General features: G+C 44.6%; 1 protein-coding gene across 1 annotated transcript in view; it reads left to right on the forward strand.

Moving 5' to 3' along the window:
- STK36 (serine/threonine kinase 36) overlaps nt 1-16,544 on the forward strand; it is a 707,870-nt gene that overhangs the window by 113,610 nt on the left and 577,716 nt on the right. Inside the window, exons 7-8 of the mRNA XM_053694813.1 lie at nt 7,305-7,398; nt 11,999-12,162. Coding sequence (XP_053550788.1) covers nt 7,305-7,398; nt 11,999-12,162 — 258 coding nt within the window. The remainder of the gene's footprint in view (nt 1-7,304; nt 7,399-11,998; nt 12,163-16,544) is intronic.

Below are 16,544 nucleotides of genomic sequence, written 5' to 3' on the forward strand. Positions count from 1 at the left end.
TGCCTGGCTTTTCGATATATGGGCCCGGTCCAGGGCTCCCGGTCCGAGCTGATACTTACCTTGGCAGTTCTTGGTCCTTCAGCCTAGAATGTCTGTTTCCCCCGTTGCAAATTTTTTTGCCGGGTGCTTCTTCGAATCAAATGGTTGAAGGCGTCAGCGATTCTCCTAGCTTCCGTGTGGCCTTGCAGGATTTGGTATGCCGATCTGGTGAACATGTCATCTCTGCTATCTTGGCCATTTCTGTTGAGGAAGGACTTTTTGTCAGGGTCCCTTCTTCCTTCCAAGTCCAGTTTCTTTGAGGCTGATTGTTTGGAGCATGGACGCTTGATTCTATACCAGCGAGGTGTATTAGTTTTGGTCATAGGTTCCTTTATTCAGGCATGTAAGCCTTTATCTAGGAAGCTTGACCATGAGATAGGACATATGTCTTTTTTAGTTGGAATCCAAGGGTTACTCATGGAGTAGTGTTAGGATTCCCAGGATTTTGTATTGTTTTTAGGAATGGGTTTTCAGTGCGTTCCCTGAGGGGTTAGCTCTCTGCTTTTTTCTAATCTATTCCTCCTGCATCTGGTAGATGTCCCAGATGTTTAATCTTTTTGTAAGGCTCTGATTGAAGTCAAGCCTGTGTTTTACCCAATTGCTCCTTCATGGTTTGGATTTAGATTTTGAAGGTTCTTCAAGGGGTTCTGTTGAACCTATGCATTCCATTGATATTAAGTTGTTATCTTGGAAGTTTTACCTCTTGTTGCCTTTTCTTCTGCTAGAAGAGTGTTTAAGATTTCGTCATTAATCTATAATTCGCCTTGCCTTATTTTTCATTTAGATAAGGTGGTGTTATGTGCTTTACTTGGTTTTCTTCTTAAACGTTGTTTCAGACGAGAATTTTATTTGGGAATTTGTTGTTCCTTCCTTGTGTCCTAATCTTTCTCTCGGAAAGCAGGTCTTCTGCACGTTTGGACATAGTCTGTATTTTAAAAGAGAGATTTTCTTTCTAAACAACTACGGACTTTCGTCAATCGTCTTTTCTGTTTTGTTCTTTTTTTCTAGAGAGGTAAGGGTTAGTAAGCTACGACTTCTTCCTTTTGGTTGAAGAGTATTGTGCATTTTGCTTATGTGATTGCTGGACAGCAGCCTCCTGTAAGGGTTTCGGCCCATTCCACTTGAGCTGTTGCTTTTTCATGGACATCCTAACATAATACTTCAGTTGAGCTGATTGCTAGGTTGTGACTTGGTATTCTCTCCAATTTTTTTCTAAATTTTACAAATTTGTTATCTTTGCTTCGGCTGAGCTTGTTTTTGGGAGGAAGGTTCTTCAAGCAGTGGTGCCTTCTGTTTAGGTTCCCTGTCTTGTCCCTCTCGTTTCATCTGTGTACTATAGCTTTGGTATTGTATCCCACAAGTAAGGATGAAGTCTGTGGACTCATCGTATCTTGAAAAAGAAAAGGAAATTTATGCTTACCTGATAAATGTATTTCTTTTTCGATACGATGAGTCCACGGCCCACCCTGTTCTTTGAGACAGGTTATTGTATTTTTGTTAAACTTCAGACACCTCTGCACCTTGGCTTTTCCTTTCTCTTCCTAACTTCGGTCGAATAACTGGGTGTGGTGCTCTTTGCCTCCTCCTGCTGACCAGGAGGCGTAATCCCACAAGTAAGGATGAAATCCGTGGACTCATAGTATCGAAAAAGAAATACATTTATTAGGTAAGCATAAATTTCCTTTTTTCTTAGAAGCAATGAAAAGGTTGGAGTAGAACCCTTGATGCTGAAGAAATTACTCCCATAGCTACTAGATCTCATATACATGCCAAGAAAGCTCTGGCCTTTAAAGATCTTAGGGGATATAAGACAGAAGGAATCTTCCTTGAGGAGGGTGAGACCAAAAGCCAATGTGGTACCCAAGGGTCCTAATTTCAACTTTTCTTAAGCCTCCTTAAACCCCCCAGCAGAACCTAATTTGGATTGGAGGCCACACTTTCATGCAGATTTGCGGGAGGGGGCAGACTTTTTGGTTTGTTTGGACTTAGACCAAGAGGAACCAGGCTTCCACATGGACTTGGAGGTTTCTGACTTTTGAGACACTGAGGAATATCTTTCTGTCTGGGAATAATAAATGGTTTGAAAATGTGCAGTCAACTTGCTCAAGGAGTGGCAATGTACTACTTGGGAACTAGCTGAACACATCTAATCAGCCAATCACAAGAGCTAAACGTGTGCAGGCACCAATCACCAGCTAGCTCCCACCTAATGTAGGACATGTACATATTCTCTGATATGCTGTATCTGAATCATGCAAATTTAAATTTTTACTTTCCTATCTCTTTAATGTGAGCCGTTACAACAGCTGCATCACAAATGAAACTGCTCTCAGTCTAAACCAGACATCCTCAAACTTGGGCCTCCAGAGGTTTTTGAGCTACATTTCCCATGATGCTCAGCCAGCATAGTATCCATAGTCTCATAGTGTCCCAGTGATATAGAGTTGGTGGCTTCGGGGTGATCCCGAGGGAGCGGCGGCACTTTCAGGGTGTCATTGAAAAGCCCTTGGCCCCGAGATGCCACAGTCGCTGGGTGCCGGATTGGCAGCTGATCAAACTTACACCGGGTAAGCTAGGGGGAGTAGGGATGTAGAGGGGGGGTCCGAAACCTCAAGTTCCCAAGGGAGCTCCATTCCGGCAATCACCCTACCTCTTGCCCTCCCTAGGGGGTACCAATCCCCAAAAAAGCGGAGCTTTAGGGCAAAGGGCCGCTGGAGCGACCTGGGGTAAAGGTTAGCGGGTATCCGGGGTAGTGCGACTGGCTGGTAGTTCCAGGAGCCCGCTGGAAAGGGGTTAAGCGGTCATTAATCAGCTTTTTCGTGAATAAGTACAAACAATAAAACAAGAGACGGGAAGAGTTTGGGAGATCCCGTAAGCCCTGAAAAAGCCAAAACTGGTGTAAAAAGGAGTGAGCTAGGTAGTAGGGGGTGGGGGTAGCCTTGGCAGCCTGGTATCCGTGACAGTGCTCCCCCCCTGAAAAGTACGGCAGACACGGCTAGATCCACACACACGGGTCGACATGGGGCTGTCTGGGGAGCTATTCCAACTCCGCATTCCCATTGCTCTTCCCCAGCCGGTATTGGATAGTGAAGTTGAAGGGCTGCAAGGCTAAACTCAACTGTAACAGGCGTCCATTGTCCCCAGAGACTCGGTTGAACCATACCAAGGGGGTGTGGTCCGTGAGGACGGTGAAAGCCCCTCCATAGAGGTACGGTTGTAGCTTTTTAAGGGCCCACACCAGGGCTAGGCATTCTTTCTCCACCGCGCAAAGCCTACTTCTCTGGGCAATAGCTTCCTACTGATGTAGGCTACGGGGGTGCTCATGGCCCTCCTCATCCACCTGGCTCAGTACTGCTCCCAACCCGAACATGGAGGCATCTGTATGGACACAAAAACGTTTGGCTGGGTTAGGAGCGGCCAGGATAGGGGCAGAAGTTAAAGCTGTTTGAAGGCGGCTTCACACTCGGGGGACCACAGGACCTGTTGTGTCAACGGGTTTTCTGGTCAGGTCGGTCAGGGTTTTGGCCAGGGCACTGTAGTTAGGGACAAACTTGTGGTAGTACCCTGCGGTCCCTAGAAAAGCTAAGACCTGGGCCTTGGTTTTGGGGGTCAGCCTACTTCCCGCAGCCTACTCGGTGCCCAAGGCCCTGGACCTCCGAGTGCCTTACCATACATTTGTCTGGCTTAAGCGTCACACCTGCAGCCTTGATGCGGTCCAGAACAATGCCTAGATGGACCAAATGGTCTTCCCAGGTATCGCTGTAGACCGCAATGTCATCCAGGTATGCACAGGCATAATCCTGGAGGCCATCCAGGAGGCGATCAACCATTCTCTGGAAGGTCGCCAGAGCATTTTTCATTCCAAACCTTAAACTGGTACAGGCCGAATGGAGTGATGAATGCTGACTTCGGAATGGATTCCGGGTCCAGGGTGATCTGCCAGTACCCCTTGCAGAGGTGTAGGGTGGTCAGGACGTTGCAGCTGGTGATGCAGCTGTCTGACTTGCTCCCTCTGCCTAGTCCCTAGCCTCTCATCTAGCTTTGTCACCTACGTTTGTGGGCAACGTATTCCGCCTGGGTAGCCCCGGCATGGGGAGACTCTCTAAGTCTTCCATAGTCGGAGCACAAATGGTGGCTACTTCATCTAGCCTCTCCTGGTATGCCTTCAGCATTTTCACATGAAAGATCTGGTGGACTTGGTCATCTGAGCATTTCACTACCAGTCGAAAAGCCCTCGGCCCCCAGATGCCAGTCTAAAAAGCGTCATGATCTGTCACTGAGGGCCGGAGCGGCAGCTGATCAAACGTACACCAGGTAAGCCAGGGGGAGTAGGGTTGTAGAGGGGTGCCGAAACCCCAAGTTCCCAAGGGAGCTCCCTTCAGGCAATAACCCCATCTCTTGCTTTCCCTAGGGGGGTACCGATCCCCAAAAGAGTGGAGCTCTGGGGCAAGGGCTGCTGGAGCGACCTGGGGTAATGGTTACCTGGTATCTGGGGTTGTGCGGCCAGCCGGTAGTTCCAGGAACCCGGCCAGCCGGAAAAGGGTTAGGCGGTCAGCAATCAGCTCTTCCGTGAGGAGGTACAAACCATAATACAAGAGACAGTAAAAGTTTGGGAGATCCCGTAAGCCCTGAAAAGGCCAAAACTGGTGTAAAAATGAGTGAGCCAGGTAGTAGGGGGTGGGGGTAGCCTTGGCAGCCTGGTAACCGTGACAGTCTCTTTAAAAAAGGAAATTGTGTTTTCTAATGTAAGTGTAAGAGTTACAGTAAATGCGTAGTGCCACGTTAAACACTAAGACAGACCTTGGGTGGTTTATCCTTGTCCCCAGAACCGCTTAAGGAGAAACCTTTGGTCACGGTTGTCCTTTCCTGGGTGGACTCCTCCATAGTCACACAGGCTCTTGTTGACTCCGGTGCTGCGGGCTATTTCATTGACAGTGCTTTTGTATCAAAGCACTCCATTCCTGTTTTGCCTCGGTCCGTTCCGCCTGCTATTGAGGCCATTGATGGCAGGCCCCTTCAGCCCGCACTCGTTACTCACAAAACTGCTCCGTTGTCCATGGCTGTTGGGGCTCTCCATTTTGAAACCCTCCAGTTCCAGGTGATAAACTCTCCGCATTTTCCGGTTGTTCTGGGTTATCCCTGGCTCCAAAAGCACAATCCCATTCTCGACTGGCGCAGGTCCGAAATTTTGTCGTGGTCCCCGCAATGTATTTCCACTTGTCTTCAGAAACCAGTTAAAGTCTTGTGCACTTCTTCGGTTTCTCAATTGCCAGAGGAGTACCGAGAGTTCCTAGACGTGTTTGACAAGGTGCGTGCCGGTACGTTGCCTCCTCACCGGTCTTACGATTGTGCCATAGACCTGCAACCCGGAGCCATTCCTCCTCGGGGCCGGGTGTACCCTCTGTCTGTTGCAGAGAATTGTGCTATGGAGGAGTATGTTGCCGATGCTCTGTTTCGGGGGATCATCCGCAAATCCTGCTCTCCTGCAGGGGCTGGCTTCTTCTTTGTGAAGAAAAAGGGTGGCGAGTTAAGACCATGTATTGATTATAGGGGTCTTAATCATCTTACCATTAAGAATGCTTACCCTATTCCGCTTATTACAGAACTCTTTGACCGCCTCAAGGGAGCTACAGTCTTTACTAAACTTGATTTGAGAGGAGCGTACAATCTCGTTAGGATTAAGGAGGGCCACGAATGGAAAACAGCATTTCACACCAGGAGCGGGCATTATGAGTATCTTGTACTGCCCTTTGGCCTATGTAATGCTCCTGCTGTTTTTCAGGAATTTATTAATGATGTCATACGAGATATGTTGCAACAGTGTGTTGTGGTGTACTTAGACGACATTCTCATACACTCACCCACACTTGAGGCTCATCGTTCTGATGTTACACGGGTTCTTCAGAGACTACGTGAGAACGGCCTGTTTTGTAAACTCGAGAAATGTGAGTTCCATCAGACTCAAGTAACCTTCCTAGGTTATGTTATCTCCGTTGCAGGGTTCTCCATGGATCCTGACAAGTTATCTGCAGTTCTGCAGAGGCCTCGCCCAGTTGGTCTTCGGTCTATTCGACGTTTTTTGGGGTTCGCTAATTACTATAGAAAGTTTATTAAAAACTTTTCTTCCTTGGTCAAACCTATCACAGACCTGACCCGTAAAGAGAATGATCCACTCCATTGGTCACCTACTGCCATTAAGGCCTTTGATAGTCTTAAGACTGCCTTTGCTGCCGCTCCAGTTCTGGCTCATCCTAACCCTGTCCTGCCTTTCATTCTTGAGGTTGATGCGTCTGAGACTGGAGTAGGTGCCCTCTTGTCTCAACGTCCTACGCCTGACAGTTCCTTGCATCCGTGTGGTTTCTTCTCTAAGAAATTGTCTCCAGCGTTTTGCACTTCTCGCCTCAGTCTGATTCCTGACACTAACTCCCAGTAGTGCATTTCTGTTCTGGAGCTGCGTACGGCTAACTCCCAGTAGTGCTTTTCTGTTCTGGAACGGCTACGGCTAACTCCCAGTAGTGCATTTCTGTTCTGGAGCTGTGTACGGCTAACTCCCAGTAGTGCATTTCTGTTCTGGAGCTGTGTACGGCTAACTCCCAGTAGTGCATTTCTGTTCTGGAGCTGTGTACGGCTAACTCCCAGTAGTGCATTTCTGTTCTGGAGCTGTGTACGGCTAACTCCCATTAGTGCATTTCTGTTCTGGAGCTCCGTACGGCTAACTCCCAGTAGTGAATTTCTGTTCTGGAGCTGTGTACGGCTAACTCCCAGTAGTGCATTTCTGTTCTGGAGCTGTGTACGGCTAACTCCCATTAGTGCATTTCTGTTCTGGAGCTCCGTACGGCTAACTCCCAGTAGTGAATTTCTGTTCTGGAGCTCCGTACGGCTAACTCCCAGTAGTGCATTTCTGTTCTGGAGCTGCGTACGGCTAACTCCCAGTAGTGCATTTCTGTTCTGGAGCTGCGTACGGCTAACTCCCAGTAGTGCATTTCTGTTCTGGAGCTGCGTACGGCTAACTCCCAGTAGTGCATTTCTGTTCTGGAGCTGCGTACGGCTAACTCCCAGTAGTGCATTTCTGTTCTGGAGCTGCGTACGGCTAACTCCCAGTAGTGCATTTCTGTTCTGGAGCTGTGGTCTAAACACACAGTTATAAGGAAGCAATACTGCAATAACATAATAAAGATTTTTATTTTAGCTTTTTCATATCCCTTTAATGCTGGAGAATTAGTTCCACATAAACCTGCTTCATCCACTGTTGTTCTCTGTTGCAGAGTTTCTTGCAGGGCCTTCTCACAAAGGAGCCAGATCTTAGGCTCTCATGGCCACAACTCCTGAAACATCCATTCATCAGAGATAAAGTGACTGGTGAGTATGAGAGATGAGAACGTGTGAGATATGTGAGTAAGACAGAGGGGTAGTGTGTGAGATGGGCACTGTGAGTAGTATTTATACTGGTGTGTAATAGGTGAGTGAGACAGAGGGGTAGTGTGTGCGATGCGCACTGTGAGTAGTATTTATACTGGGGAGTAATAGGTGAGTGAGACAGAGGGGTAGTGTGTGAGATGGGCACTGTGAGTAGTATTTATACTGGTGAGTAATAGGTGAGTGAGAAAAAGGGGTAGTGTGTGAGATGGGCACTGTGAGTAGTATTTATACTGGTGAGTAACAGGTGAGTGAGACAGGGGGGTAGTGTGTGAGATGGGTACTGTGAGTAGTTTTTATACTGGTCAGTAACAGGTGAGTGAGACAGAGGGGTAGTGTGTCAGATGGGCACTGTGAGTAGTATTTATACTGGTGAGTAATAGGTGAGTGAGAAAAAGGGGTAGTGTGTGAGATGGGCACTGTGAGTAGTATTTATACTGGTGAGTGACAGGGGAGTGAGACAGAGGGGTAGTGTGTGAGATGGGCACTGTGAGTAGTATTTATACTAGTGAGTAATAGGTGAGTGAGAAAAAGGGGTAGTGTGTGAGATGGGTACTGTGAGTAGTATTTATACTGGTGAGTAACAGGTGAGTGAGACAGAGGGGTAGTGTGTGAGATGGGCACTGTGAGTAGTATTTATACTGGTGAGTTACATTTGAGTGAGACAGAGGGGGAGTCTGTGAGATGGGCACTGTGAGTAGTATTTATACTGGTGAGTAACAGGTGAGTGAGACAGAGGGGTAGTGTGTGAGATGGGCACTGTGAGTAGTATTTATACTCGTGAGTTACAGGTGAGTGAGACAGAGGGGTAGTGTGAGAGATGGGCACTGTGAGTAGTATTTATACTGGTGAGTAACTGACAGGTGAGTGAGACAGACGGGTAGTGTGTGAGATGGGCAATGTGAGTAGTATTTTTACTGGTGAGTTACAGGTGAGTGAGACAGAGGGGTAGTGTGAGATGGGCACTGTGAGTAGTATTTATACTGGTGAGTAACTGACAGGTGAGTGAGACAGACGGGTAGTGTGTGAAATGGGCAATGTGAGTAGTATTTATACTGCTGAGTAACAGGTGAGTGAAACAGAGAGGGGTGACCTGTGAGATGGGCATTGTAAGTAGTATTTATACTGGCGAGATAGATGGGTAGTATGTGAGAGATGGGCACTTTGAGTAGTATTTACACTGGTGAGTAGCAGGTTAGTGAGACTGAGGGGTAATGTGTGAGGTGGGCACTGTGAGTAGTATTTATACTGGTGAGTGAGACAGAGGGGTTGTGTGTGACATGGGCACTGTTGGTAGTATTTATACTGGTGAGTAACAGTCAGGTGAGTTCGACAGAGAGGGTGTTGTGTGTGATAGGCCCTATGAGTAATATTTACGTTGGTGAGTAACAGAGTCAGGTTGGTGAGACAGAGAGGGTGTTTGAGGGGCCCTATGAGTAATATGTATGCTGCTTTGTTACAGAGTGAGAGGGAGAAGGTAGTGTGTGGTGGGTATTGTGACTGATTAGGGTGACGAGGTAGTCTAACTTGTCATTACACTGTACGTGTGTAAGGAGGTAGTACAACTTGCCCTTACACTGTACGTGTGTGAGGAGGTAGTACAACTTGCCCTTACTGTACGTGTGAGAGGAGGTAGTACAACTTGCCCTTACTGTACGTGTGTGAGGAGGTAGTACAACTTGCCCTTACTGTACATGTGTGAGGAGGTAGTACAACTTGCCCTTACTGTACGTATGTGAGGAGGTAGTACAACTTGCCCTTATTGTACGTGTGTGAGGAGGTAGTACAACTTGCCCTTACGCTGTACGTGTGTGAGGAGGTAGTACAACTTGCCCTTACTGTACATGTGTGAGGAGGTAGTACAACTTGCCCTTATGCTGTACGTGTGTGAGGAGGTAGTACCACTTGCCCTTACACTGTACATGTGTGAGGAGGTAGTACAACTTGCCCTTACTGTACGTGTGTGAGGAGGTAGTACAACTTGCCCTTACTGTACGTGTGTGAGGAGGTAGTACAACTTGCCCTTACTGTACGTGTGTGAGGAGGTAGTACAACTTGCCCTTACACTGTACATGTGTGAGGAGGTAGTACAACTTGCCCTTACACTGTACGTGTGTGAGGAGGTAGTACAACTTGCCCTTACGCTGTACGTATGTGAGGAGGTAGTACAACTTGCCCTTATTGTACGTGTGTGAGGAGGTAGTACAACTTGCCCTTACGCTGTACGTGTGTGAGGAGGTAGTACAACTTGCCCTTACACTGTACGTGTGTGAGGAGGTAGTACAACTTGCCCTTACACTGTACGTGTGTGAGGAGGTAGTACAACTTGCCCTTACTGTACATGTGTGAGGAGGTAGTACAACTTGCCCTTATTGTACATGTGTGAGGAGGTAGTACAACTTGCCCTTACGCTGTACGTGTGTGAGGAGGTAGTACAACTTGCCCTTACGCTGTACATGTGTGAGGAGGTAGTACAACTTGCCCTTACGCTGTACATGTGTGAGGAGGTAGTACAACTTGCCCTTACGCTGTACGTGTGTGAGGAGGTAGTACAACTTGCCCTTACGCTGTATGTATGTGAGGAGGTAGTACAACTTGCCCTTATTGTACATGTGTGAGGAGGTAGTACAACTTGCCCTTACGCTGTACGTGTGTGAGGAGGTAGTACAACTTGCCCTTACACTGTACATGTGTGAGGAGGTAGTACAACTTGCCCTTACTGTACGTATGTGAGGAGGTAGTACAACTTGCCCTTACTGTACGTGTGTGAGGAGGTAGTACAACTTGCCCTTACACTGTACGTGTGTGAGGAGGTAGTACAACTTGCCCTTACACTGTACGTGTGTGAGGAGGTAGTACAACTTGCCCTTACACTGTACGTGTGTGAGGAGGTAGTACAACTTGCCCTTACTGTACATGTGTGAGGAGGTAGTACAACTTGCCCTTATTGTACATGTGTGAGGAGGTAGTACAACTTGCCCTTACGCTGTACGTGTGTGAGGAGGTAGTACAACTTGCCCTTACGCTGTACATGTGTGAGGAGGTAGTACAACTTGCCCTTACGCTGTACATGTGTGAGGAGGTAGTACAACTTGCCCTTACGCTGTACGTGTGTGAGGAGGTAGTACAACTTGCCCTTACGCTGTATGTATGTGAGGAGGTAGTACAACTTGCCCTTATTGTACATGTGTGAGGAGGTAGTACAACTTGCCCTTACGCTGTACGTATGTGAGGAGGTAGTACAACTTGCCCTTATTGTACGTGTGTGAGGAGGTAGTACAACTTGCCCTTACGCTGTACGTGTGTGAGGAGGTAGTACAACTTGCCCTTACACTGTACGTGTGTGAGGAGGTAGTACAACTTGCCCTTACACTGTACGTGTGTGAGGAGGTAGTACAACTTGCCCTTACACTGTACGTGTGTGAGGAGGTAGTACAACTTGCCCTTACTGTACATGTGTGAGGAGGTAGTACAACTTGCCCTTATTGTACATGTGTGAGGAGGTAGTACAACTTGCCCTTACGCTGTACGTGTGTGAGGAGGTAGTACAACTTGCCCTTACGCTGTACATGTGTGAGGAGGTAGTACAACTTGCCCTTACGCTGTACGTATGTGAGGAGGTAGTACAACTTGCCCTTATTGTACGTGTGTGAGGAGGTAGTACAACTTGCCCTTACGCTGTACGTGTGTGAGGAGGTAGTACAACTTGCCCTTACACTGTACGTGTGTGAGGAGGTAGTACAACTTGCCCTTACACTGTACGTGTGTGAGGAGGTAGTACAACTTGCCCTTACTGTACATGTGTGAGGAGGTAGTACAACTTGCCCTTATTGTACATGTGTGAGGAGGTAGTACAACTTGCCCTTACGCTGTACGTGTGTGAGGAGGTAGTACAACTTGCCCTTACGCTGTACGTGTGTGAGGAGGTAGTACAACTTGCCCTTACGCTGTACATGTGTGAGGAGGTAGTACAACTTGCCCTTACGCTGTACGTGTGTGAGGAGGTAGTACAACTTGCCCTTACGCTGTATGTATGTGAGGAGGTAGTACAACTTGCCCTTATTGTACATGTGTGAGGAGGTAGTACAACTTGCCCTTACGCTGTACGTGTGTGAGGAGGTAGTACAACTTGCCCTTACACTGTACATGTGTGAGGAGGTAGTACAACTTGCCCTTACTGTACGTATGTGAGGAGGTAGTACAACTTGCCCTTACTGTACGTGTGTGAGGAGGTAGTACAACTTGCCCTTACACTGTACGTGTGTGAGGAGGTAGTACAACTTGCCCTTACTGTACGTATGTGAGGAGGTAGTACAACTTGCCCTTACTGTACGTGTGTGAGGAGGTAGTACAACTTGCCCTTACGCTGTACGTATGTGAGGAGGTAGTACAACTTGCCCTTATTGTACGTGTGTGAGGAGGTAGTACAACTTGCCCTTACTGTACATGTGTGAGGAGGTAGTACAACTTGCCCTTACGCTGTACGTGTGTGAGGAGGTAGTACAACTTGCCCTTACACTGTACCTTCTGTCTTTATTTTCAGTGGTTGAGGAGAGTGCTTCCTGCAGTTCTTTCACATCAGGGCTGAGCGCAGAGGAACAGCAGCTGAGAGACCAGCAGTGTAAGAGTTCTGCACAGAGTAGTGCGCACTCTCGGATCCTGAGCAAGGCCAGACAACGTGTGGCCAAGAGAAAGGAGCTTGGCACTGTAAGTCCATTTCCCCTTACTCCCATCGTTAGTGAGTAATATGTTCCCTTATTCCCATCGTTAGTAATATGTTCCCTTATTCCCATCGTTAGGGAGTAATATGTTCCCCTTATTCCCATCGTTAGGGAGTAATATGTTCCCCTTATTCCCATCGTTAGGGAGTAATATGTTCCCTTATTCCCATCGTTAGTGATTAATATGTTCCATTATTCCCATCGTTAGTGAGTAATATGTTCCCCTTATTCCCATCGTTAGGGAGTAATATGTTCCCTTATTCCCATCGTTAGTAATATGTTCCCTTATTCCCATCGTTAGTGAGTAATATGTTCCCTTATTCCCATCGTTAGTAATATGTTCCTTTATTCCCATAGTTAGTGAGTAATATGTTCCTTTATTCCCATCGTTTGTGGGTAATATGTTCCCTTATTCCCATCGTTGGGGAGTAATATGTTCCCTTATTCCCATCGTTAGGGAGTAATGTTTCCCTTATTCCCATCGTTAGGGAGTAATATGTTCCCCTTATTCCCATCGTTAGTGAGTAATATGTTCCCTTAGTCCCATCGTTAGTGAGTAATATGTTCCCTTATTCCCATCGTTGGTAATATGTTCCCTTATTCCCATTGTTAGTGATTAATATGTTCCATTATTCCCATTGTTAGTGATTAATATGTTCCATTATTCCCATTGTTAGTGAGTAATATGTTCCCTTATTCCCATCGTTAGGGAGTAATATGTTCCCTTATTCCCATTGTTAGGGAGTAATATGTTCCCTTATTCCCATCGTTAGTAATATGTTCCTTTATTCCCATAGTTAGTGAGTAATATGTTCCTTTATTCCCATCGTTTGTGAGTAATATGTTCCCTTATTCCCATCGTTAGAGAGTATTATGTTCCCTTATTCCCATCGTTAGGGAGTAATATGTTTCCCTTATTCCCATCGTTAGGGAGTAATATGTTCCCCTTATTCCCATCGTTAGTGAGTAATATGTTCCCTTATTCCCATCGTTAGTGAGTAATATGTTCCCTTATTCCCATCGTTGGTAATATGTTCCCTTATTCCCATCGTTAGTGATTAATATGTTCCATTATTCCCATTGTTAGTGAGTAATATGTTCCCTTATTCCCATCGTTAGGGAGTAATATGTTCCCTTATTCCCATCGTTAGGGAGTAATATGTTCCCTTATTCCCATCATTAGTGAGTAATATGTTCCCTTATTCCCATCGTTAGTAATATGTTCCCTTATTCCCATCGTTAGTGATTAATATGTTCCATTATTCCCATCGTTAGTGAGTAATATGTTCCCCTTATTCCCATCGTTAGGGAGTAATATGTTCCCTTATTCCCATCGTTAGAGAGTAATATGTTCCCTTATTCCCATCGTTAGGGAGTAATATGTTCCCTTATTCCCATTGTTAGGGAGTAATATGTTCCCCTTATTCCCATCGTTAGTAATATGTTCCCCTTATTCCCATCATTAGTGAGTAATATGTTCCCCTTATTCCCATCATTAGTGATTAATATGTTCCCCTTATTCCCATCATTAGTGAGTAATATGTTCCCTTATTCCCATCGTTGGTAATATGTTACCTTATTTACATCATTAGTGAGTAAGATGTTCCCTTATTCCCATCGTTGGTGAGTAATATGTTCCCTTATTCCCATCGTTAGGGAGTAATATGTTCCCTTATTCCCATCATTAGGGAGTAATATGTTCCCTTAATTCCCATCGTTAGGGAGTAATATGTTCCCTTATTCCCATCATTAGGGAGTAATATGTTCCCTTAATTCCCATCGTTAGGGAGTAATATGTTCCCTTATTCCCATCATTAGGGAGTAATATGTTCCCTTATTCCCATCATTAGTGAGTAATATGTTCCCCTTATTCCCATCGTTAGTGAGTAATATGTTCCCTTATTCCCATCGTTAGTAATATGTTCCCTTATTCCCATCATTAGTGAGTAATATGTTCCCTTATTCCCATCATTAGTGAGTAATATGTTCCCTTATTCCCATCATTAGTGAGTAATATGTTCCCCTTATTCCCATCGTTAGGGAGTTAGATGTTCCCTTATTCCCATTGTTAGTGAGTAATATGTTCCCTTATTCCCATCTTTGGTGAGTAATATGTTCCCTTATTCCCATCGTTAGTGAGTAATATATTCCCCTTATTCCCATCGTTAGTGATATGTTCCCCTTATTCCCATCGTTAGTGATTAATATGTTCCCTTATTCCCATCGTTAGTGATATGTTCCCCTTATTCCCATCGTTAGTGAGTAATATGTTCCCTTATTCACATCGTTGGTGAGTAATATGTTCCCTTATTCCCATAGTTAGTGAGTAATATGTTCCCTTATTCCCATCGTTAGTAATATGTTCCCCTTATTCCCATCGTTAGTGAGTAATATGTTCCCTTATTCCCATCGTTAGTAATATGTTCCTTTATTCCCATAGTTAGTGATTAATATGTTCCCTTATTCCCATCGTTAGTGATATGTTCCCCTTATTCCCATCGTTAGTGAGTAATATGTTCCCTTATTCCCATCGTTGGTGAGTAATATGTTCCCTTATTCCCATAGTTAGTGAGTAATATGTTCCCTTATTCCCATAGTTAGTGAGTAATATGTTCCTTTATTCCCATCGTTAGTGAGTAATATGTTCCCCTTATTCCCATCGTTAGTGAGTAATATGTTCCCCTTATTCCCATCGTTAGTGAGTAATATGTTCCCTTATTCCCATCGTTAGTGAGTAATATGTTCCCCTTATTCCCATCGTTAGTGAGTAATATGTTCCCTTATTCCCATAGTTAGTGAGTAATATGTTCCCTTATTCCCATCGTTGGTGAGTAATATGTTCCCTTATTCCCATCATTAGTGAGTAATATGTTAGTGAGGAATTTGATGCGGAAATGCTGTATAATAGAATTTGATGCACTAATGCTGTATACTGGAATTTGATGAAGTAATGCTGTGTACTGGAATTTGATGTTGTATACTGGAATTTGATGCTTTATACTGGAATTTGATGCGGTAATGCTGTCTACTAGAATTTGATGTGGTAATGCTGTGTACTGGAATTTGATGCTGTATACTGAAATCTGATGTGGTAATGCTGTATAATAGAATTTGATGCAGTAATGCTGTATAATGGGATTTGATGCGGTAATGCTGTATAATGGGATTTGATGCGGTAATGCTGTATAATAGAATTTGATGCGGTAATGCTGTATAATAGAATTTGATGCGGTAATGCTGTATAATGGGATTTGATGCGGTAATGCTGTATAATAGAATTTGATGCGGTAATGCTGTATAATAGAATTTGATGCGGTAATGCTGTATAATGGGATTTGATGCGGTAATGCTGTATAATGGGATTTGATGCGGTAATGCTGTATAATAGAATTTGATGCGGTAATGCTGTATAATAGAATTTGATGCGGTAATGCTGTATAATGGGATTTGATGCGTTAATGCTGTATAATGGGATTTGATGCGGTAATGCTGTATAATGGAATTTAATGCTGTATACTGGAATTTGATGCAGTAATGCTGTATAATGGAATTTGATACTGTAATGCTGTATAATGGAATTTGATGCGGTAATGCTGTATAATGGAATTTGATACTGTAATGCTGTATAATGGAATTTGATGCGGTAATGCTGTATAATGGAATTTGATGTGGTAATGCTGTATAATGGAATTTAATGCTGTATACTGGAATTTGATGCAGTAATGCTGTATAATGGAATTTGATACTGTAATGCTGTATAATGGAATTTGATGCCGTAATGCTGTATAATGGAATTTGATACTGTAATGCTGTATAATGGAATTTGATGCAGTAATGCTGTATAATAGAATTTGATGCGGTAATGCTGTATAATGGGATTTAATGCTGTATACTGGAATTTGATGCAGTAATGCTGTATAATGGAATTTGATACTGTAATGCTGTATAATGGAATTTAATGCTCTATAATGGAATTTGATGCTGTATACTGGATTTTGATGCTGTAATGCTGTATAATAGAATTTGATGCCTTAATGCTGTATAATGGAATTTAATGCTGTATACTGGAATTTGATGCGGTAATGATTTATACTGGAATTTGATGCGGTAATGATTTATACTGGAATTTGATGCGGTAATGCTGTATAATGGAATTTGATGCGGTATTGCTGTATACTGGAATTTGATGCGGTAATGCTGTATACTTGAATTTGATGCTGTATACTTGAATTTGATGCTGTATACTGGAATTTGATGCTGTATACTGGAATTTGATTCTGTATACTGGAATTTGATGCAGTGATGCTGTATAATGAAATTTGATGTGGTGATGCTGTAATGTAATTTAATGATGTATACTGGAATTTG

Source organism: Bombina bombina, chromosome 11 (assembly GCF_027579735.1).
Source record: "Bombina bombina isolate aBomBom1 chromosome 11, aBomBom1.pri, whole genome shotgun sequence".
Lineage (NCBI taxonomy): Eukaryota > Metazoa > Chordata > Amphibia > Anura > Bombinatoridae > Bombina > Bombina bombina.